We start from the raw sequence: 7,202 nt of genomic DNA, 5'->3' as shown, positions 1-7,202 counted from the left end.
AAGACTTGAAGGTTGCTGTTCACTGCTGCTTCCCGAGGCAGGTAGCCTAGCGTTTAGGAGCGCTGGTTCAGTAATAGAAAGGTTGCTGGTTCAAATCCCTGTGCCGACTAAGTGAAAAATCTGTCTGTGCCCTTGAACAAGGCACTTAACCCCAATTACTCCAGGGTCGCCGTCAATAATGGCTGATCCCTGGCTCTGACCCCACTCTCCGAGGGTGTCTCAGGGGGAGTGGCTATGCAAATTCACACATGTACAAATGTATAATAATAAATAAATAAAACACCAGAGCCCAATGACTACTCTGACAGAACTACAGAGTTCCTTGGCTGAGATGGGAGAACACCAGAGCCCAATGACTACTCTGACAGAACTACAGAGTTCCTTGGCTGAGATGGGAGAACACCAGAGCCCAATGACTACTCTGACAGAACTACAGAGTTCCTTGGCTGAGATGGGAGAACACCAGAGCCCAATGACTACTCTGACAGAACTACAGAGTTCCTTGGCTGAGATGGGAGAACACCAGAGCCCAATGACTACTCTGACAGAACTACAGAGTTCATTGGCTGAGATGGGAGAACACCAGAGCCCAATGACTACTCTGACAGAACTACAGAGTTCCTTGGCTGAGATGGGAGAACACCAGAGCCCAATGACTACTCTGACAGAACTACAGAGTTCCTTGGCTGAGATGGGAGAACACCAGAGCCCAATGACTACTCTGACAGAACTACAGAGTTCATTGGCTGAGATGGGAGAACACCAGAGCCCAATGACTACTCTGACAGAACTACAGAGTTCATTGGCTGAGATGGGAGAACACCAGAGCCCAATGACTACTCTGACAGAACTACAGAGTTCCTTGGCTGAGATGGGAGAACACCAGAGCCCAATGACTACTCTGACAGAACTACAGAGTTCCTTGGCTGAGATGGGAGAACACCAGAGCCCAATGACTACTCTGACAGAACTACAGAGTTCCTTGGCTGAGATGGGAGAACACCAGAGCCCAATGACTACTCTGACAGAACTACAGAGTTCCTTGGCTGAGATGGGAGAACACCAGAGCCCAATGACTACTCTGACAGAACTACAGAGTTCCTTGGCTGAGATGGGAGAACACCAGAGCCCAATGACTACTCTGACAGAACTACAGAGTTCCTTGGCTGAGATGGGAGAACACCAGAGCCCAATGACTACTCTGACAGAACTACAGAGTTCATTGGCTGAGATGGGAGAACACCAGAGCCCAATGACTACTCTGACAGAACTACAGAGTTCCTTGGCTGAGATGGGAGAACACCAGAGCCCAATGACTACTCTGACAGAACTACAGAGTTCCTTGGCTGAGATGGGAGAACACCAGAGCCCAATGACTACTCTGACAGAACTACAGAGTTCCTTGGCTGAGATGGGAGAACACCAGAGCCCAATGACTACTCTGACAGAACTACAGAGTTCCTTGGCTGAGATGAGAACACCAGAGCTTGAGAAATCTGCAAGGAAGAATGGGAGAAAATCCCCAGAACCAGATGTCAAAGCTTATCAAAATCACATCAGATCAAATCAATTTTATTTGTCACATGCTCCGAATACAACAGGTGTAGACCTTACCGTGAAGTGCTTACTTACAAGCCCTTAACGAACAATGCAGTTCAAGATAATATTTACTAAATAAACAAAAGTACAACATTTAATAAAAAGTAACACAATAGCGAGGCTATATACAGGGGGGTGCCGGTACCGAGTCAATGTGCGGGGGTACAGATTAGTCGAGTATGTAGGGGTAAAGTGACTATGCATAGATAATAAACAGTGTGTAGCAGCAGTGTAAATCAAAGGGGGGTCAATGCAAATAGTCCTGGTAGCCATTTGATTAATTGTTCAGCAGTCTTATGGCTTGGGGGTAGAAGCTGTTAAGGAGCCTTTTGGACCTAGACTTGGTGCTACGGTACCGCTTGCTGTGCGGTAGCAGAGAGAACAGTCTATAACTTGGTGTCTGGAGAATTGGACTATTTTTGGACCTTCCTCTGACATACCCAAGACGACTCAAAGCTGTACCACCAAAGGTGCTTCTACAAAGTATTGACTCAAGGGTGTGAATATTTATGTAAATGAGATACTTTTGTATAAAAAGTGTATGTGGACACCCCTTCAAATTATTCGGCTATTTTTTATTTATTTTTATTTTACCTTTATTTAACTAGGCAAGTCAGTTAAGAACAAATTCTTATTTACAATGATGGCCTACACCGGCCAAACCCGGACGAAGCTGCGGCAATTGTGTGCCGCCCTATGGGACTCCCAATCACGGCCGGTTGTGATACAGCCTGGAATCGAACCAGGGGGTCTGTAGTGACGCCTCAAGCACTGAGATGCAGTGCCTTAGACCATTTCAGCTACACCCGTTGCTGACAGGTGTATAAAATCGAGCACACAGCCATGCAATCTCCATAGACAAACATTGGCAGTAGAATGGCCTTACTGAAGAGCTCAGTGACTTTCAACGTGGCACCGTCATAGGATGCCACCTTTCCAACAAGTCAGTTCGTCAAATTTCTGCCCTGCTAGAGCTGCCCCGGTCAACTGTAAGTGCTGTTATTGTGAAGTGGAAACGTCCAGGAGCAACAACGGGACCGCCGAGTGCTGAAGCACGTAGCTCGTAAAAATGGTCTGTCCTCGGTTGCAACACTCTCTACTGAGTTCCAAACTGCCTCTGGAAGCAACGTCAGCACAAGAACTGTTCGTCGGGATCTTCATGAAATGGGTTTCCATGGCCGAGCAGCCGCACACAAGCCTTAGATCACCATGCGCAATGCCAAGCGTCGGCTGGAGTGGTGTAAACTCGCCGCCATTGGACCCTGGAGCAGTGGAAACGCATTCTCTGGAGTGATGAATCACGCTTCACCATCTGGCAGTTCGAAGGACAAATCTGGGTTTGTTGGATGCCAGGAGAACACTACCTGCCCCAATGCTTAGTGTAAACTGTCAAGTTTGGTGGAGGAGGAATAATGGTCTGGGGCTGTTTTTAATGGTTCGGGCTAGGCCCCTTAGATTTTCTCCATCAGTTTTTCTAAGAACTCCCTGCCTGTGGACACACTCCTTTAGGCTTTGGTTAAAGACAAATAGCGGTGGCAATACAGTCTGCTACCATTCTCAATAGTTTCCCCATCAAGGTTTGTTTTGCTAAGTTTAGTCAAAATAATTCTCAATTGACAGTATGTCAACCAATCAGCTGAGCTTCCTGACTTATTGGCCATCTTCTTTTGCGTCATTTATTAGAAACATTGTCATCGATCCAGGGGGTCTCTTAACAGTTCTCACAGTTAGTTTCTTAACACTAGAACCGCCTTTCAGCGTAAAAAAAAAAAAAAAGTTAATGTTCAAATGGCTCTCCTGTGAAGTAGTGACATACGCCTAGTTTCCTGAAATGAGTCACATTTGACAACTGATAGGCCTAATATTGTCACTCATCAGATTATTGTAAATGTAATCTTTATAGGCTACCTCTTATGTGTGAAATGTAGGTGTAGTTTTGATGGGCCGGCTGTGCAGGCTGACTGGCATTGTTTTGTTTCCCGTTCATCAACATGGATAGAGTCATAGTTATTCTAAAGGACTACTGCAACACATAGCATGTTTTCATTTCCCTTACAATACATTTGATTAGTAATAGATTTACAGTAAATAAAACAGTCCCATAACAACTTATTTTTACAAAGTAAAACATAAAAGAGAATGGTATCAACCCCCAAGGTGTTCGGTGAAATGATTTGCTACTGATAAACAGGCATAACACAAACTCATCATTACACTATTGTCTTTCTAAATGAAATCAACCTCTTCACCCTCCTTATCGTTCAGTTCGGCCTAATTTAAATTACATTTTGAAGTAAGGTGCACAATTATCGCCCATTCATCCATTTGTCATTCAGTGAGGAGAGAGAGGCGGGTTAACGCCTGTCTGGGTACCAACAGCACGTTGTCTTGGCGGGTTGAGTTAGGAATCGGTGTGAAAGAAACACAGGTAAAAGGGCTCTAAATACTTTTCTGTTAAAATAAAATTCTGACAAATGAGCAAAAATACAAACATTTAGGAAAAGTCAGGGAAGGAGCAGGACATAGCTTATTTAAGTTTTATTTAATTTAAAATTTGCATAATCAAATGTCAGTGGCCGTTAGCCTATGGCGGTTCTAGTGTTAACAGGTGCATGATTGTCAACAATTGGCAAGAATACATTTACAAATACCCCAGTGCTGTATCTGGATTCTCCTCCTTATACACATCAGAACAACATACTGTACAAGTTTTACATCTTCAACATTTTGACTGATCTCTTATAAATAACTTCAGGCCCTGCCTTTGGTCATTTGGCTTTCCTTGGTATTGCCAGTGTAACTGTTCATTCTATAATGACCCATGTTATTGCCAGTGTAACTGTTCATTCTATAATGACCCTTGTTATTGCCAGTGTAACTGTTCATTCTATAATGACCCTTGTTATTGCCAGTGTAACTGTTCATTCTATAATGACCCTTGTTATTGCCAGTGTAACTGTTCATTCTATAATGACCCTTGTTATTGCCAGTGTAACTGTTCATTCTATAATGACCCTTGTTATTGCCAGTGTAACTGTTCATTCTATAATGACCCTTGTTATTGCCAGTGTAACTGTTCATTCTATAATGACCCATGTTATTGCCAGTGTAACTGTTGTATAATGACCCTTGTTATTGCCAGTGTAACTGTTGTATAATGACCCATGTTATTGCCAGTGTAACTGTTGTATAATGACCCTTGTTATTGCCAGTGTAACTGTTGTATAATGACCCATGTTATTGCCAGTGTAACTGTTGTATAATGACCCTTGTTATTGCCAGTGTAACTGTTCTATAATGACCCTTGTTATTGCCAGTGTAACTGTTCATTCTATAATGACCCTTGTTATTGCCAGTGTAACTGTTCATTCTATAATGACCCTTGTTATTGCCAGTGTAACTGTTCATTCTATAATGACCCTTGTTATTGCCAGTGTAACTGTTCATTCTATAATGACCCTTGTTATTGCCAGTGTAACTGTTCATTCTATAATGACCCTTGTTATTGCCAGTGTAACTGTTCATTCTATATTATTATTATTATTATTATTATTATAATGACCCTTGTTATTGCCAGTGTAACTGTTCATTCTATAATGACCCTTGTTATTGCCAGTGTAACTGTTCATTCTATAATGACCCTTGTTATTGCCAGTGTAACTGTTCATTCTATAATGACCCTTGTTATTGCCAGTGTAACTGTTCATTCTATAATGACCCTTGTTATTGCCAGTGTAACTGTTCATTCTATAATGACCCTTGTTATTGCCAGTGTAACTGTTCATTCTATAATGACCCTTGTTATTGCCAGTGTAACTGTTCATTCTATAATGACCCTTGTTATTGCCAGTGTAACTGTTCATTCTATAATGACCCTTGTTATTGCCAGTGTAACTGTTCATTCTATAATGACCCTTGTTATTGCCAGTGTAACTGTTCATTCTATAATGACCCTTGTTATTGCCAGTGTAACTGTTCATTCTATAATGACCCTTGTTATTGCCAGTGTAACTGTTCATTCTATAATGACCCTTGTTATTGCCAGTGTAACTGTTCATTCTATAATGACCCATGTTATTGCCAGTGTAACTGTTCATTCTATAATGACCCTTGTTATTGCCAGTGTAACTGTTCATTCTATAATGACCCTTGTTATTGCCAGTGTAACTGTTCATTCTATAATGACCCTTGTTATTGCCAGTGTAACTGTTCATTCTATAATGACCCTTGTTATTGCCAGTGTAACTGTTCATTCTATAATGACCCTTGTTATTGCCAGTGTAACTGTTCATTCTATAATGACCCTTGTTATTGCCAGTGTAACTGTTCATTCTATAATGACCCTTGTTATTGCCAGTGTAACTGTTCATTCTATAATGACCCATGCTTGTTATATTAATGTAATAATGTTGTGTTACAGTGTGTAAGTGTAACGGCCATGCCAGTATATGTAACCCTAACAACGGGAAGTGTTTCTGCACCACCAAGGGCGTCAAAGGAGACCGCTGTCACCTGTAAGTACGCTACGCTACACTACGCTACGCTACACTACACTATGCTACACTACGCTAGGCTACGCTACACTACGCTACACTACGCTATGCTACACTACGCTACGCTAGGTTACGCTACACTAGGCTACGCTACACTACACTACACTAAGTTACACTACGCTACACTACGCTACGCTACACTACGCTACACTACGCTACACTACACTATGCTACGCTACACTATGCTACACTATGCTACGCTATGCTACGCTATGCTACGCTATGCTACACTACGCTACACAACGCTACGCTACACTACGCTACGCTACACTACGCTACACTACACTATGCTACACTACGCTAGGCTACGCTACACTACGCTACACTACATATTACACACATTACACACTTAGTACATACATATTGCATACTTATTACATAGTACATAGTAGTATGTTTCACTACATGCAGTTCAGACCACTATCAACTGTATGACTAACTCAGTACAGTTCAGGCCATTATAACCTGTATGACTAACTCAGTACAGTTCAGACCATTATAACCTGTATGACTAACTCAGTACAGTTCAGACCATTATAACCTGTATGACTAACTCAGTACAGTTCAGGCCATTATAACCTGTATGACTAACTCAGTACAGTTCAGGCCATTATAACCTGTATGACTAACTCAGTACAGTTCAGACCATTATAACCTGTATGACTAACTCAGTACAGTTCAGACCATTATAACCTGTATGACTAACTCAGAACAGTTCAGACCATTATAACCTGTATGACTAACTCAGTACAGTTCAGGCCATTATAACCTGTATGACTAACTCAGTACAGGTCAGACCATTATAACCTGTATGACTAACTCAGTACAGTTCAGACCATTATAACCTGTATGACTAACTCAGTACATTTCAGGCCATTATAACCTGTATGACTAACTCAGTACAGTTCAGGCCATTATAACCTGTATGACTAACTCAGTACATTTCAGGCCATTATAACCTGTATGACTAACTCAGTACATTTCAGGCCATTATAACCTGTATGACTAACTCAGTACAGTTCAGACCATTATAACCTGTATGACTAACTC

General features: G+C 41.9%; 1 protein-coding gene across 3 annotated transcripts in view; it reads left to right on the top strand.

Annotated features, from left to right (window-relative positions):
- LOC121556227 (attractin-like) overlaps positions 1–7,202 on the top strand; it is a 198,781-nt gene that overhangs the window by 133,317 nt on the left and 58,262 nt on the right. For all 3 annotated transcript variants that reach the window (XM_041870125.1, XM_041870126.1, XM_041870124.1), the window contains exon 20: positions 6,020–6,113. In XM_041870125.1, coding sequence (XP_041726059.1) covers positions 6,020–6,113 — 94 coding nt within the window. The remainder of the gene's footprint in view (positions 1–6,019; positions 6,114–7,202) is intronic.

The sequence above is a fragment of the Coregonus clupeaformis genome, chromosome 25 (assembly GCF_020615455.1).
Source record: "Coregonus clupeaformis isolate EN_2021a chromosome 25, ASM2061545v1, whole genome shotgun sequence".
Classification (NCBI taxonomy): Eukaryota; Metazoa; Chordata; class Actinopteri; order Salmoniformes; family Salmonidae; genus Coregonus; species Coregonus clupeaformis.
This window is presented reverse-complemented; position numbering and strand designations above follow the sequence as displayed.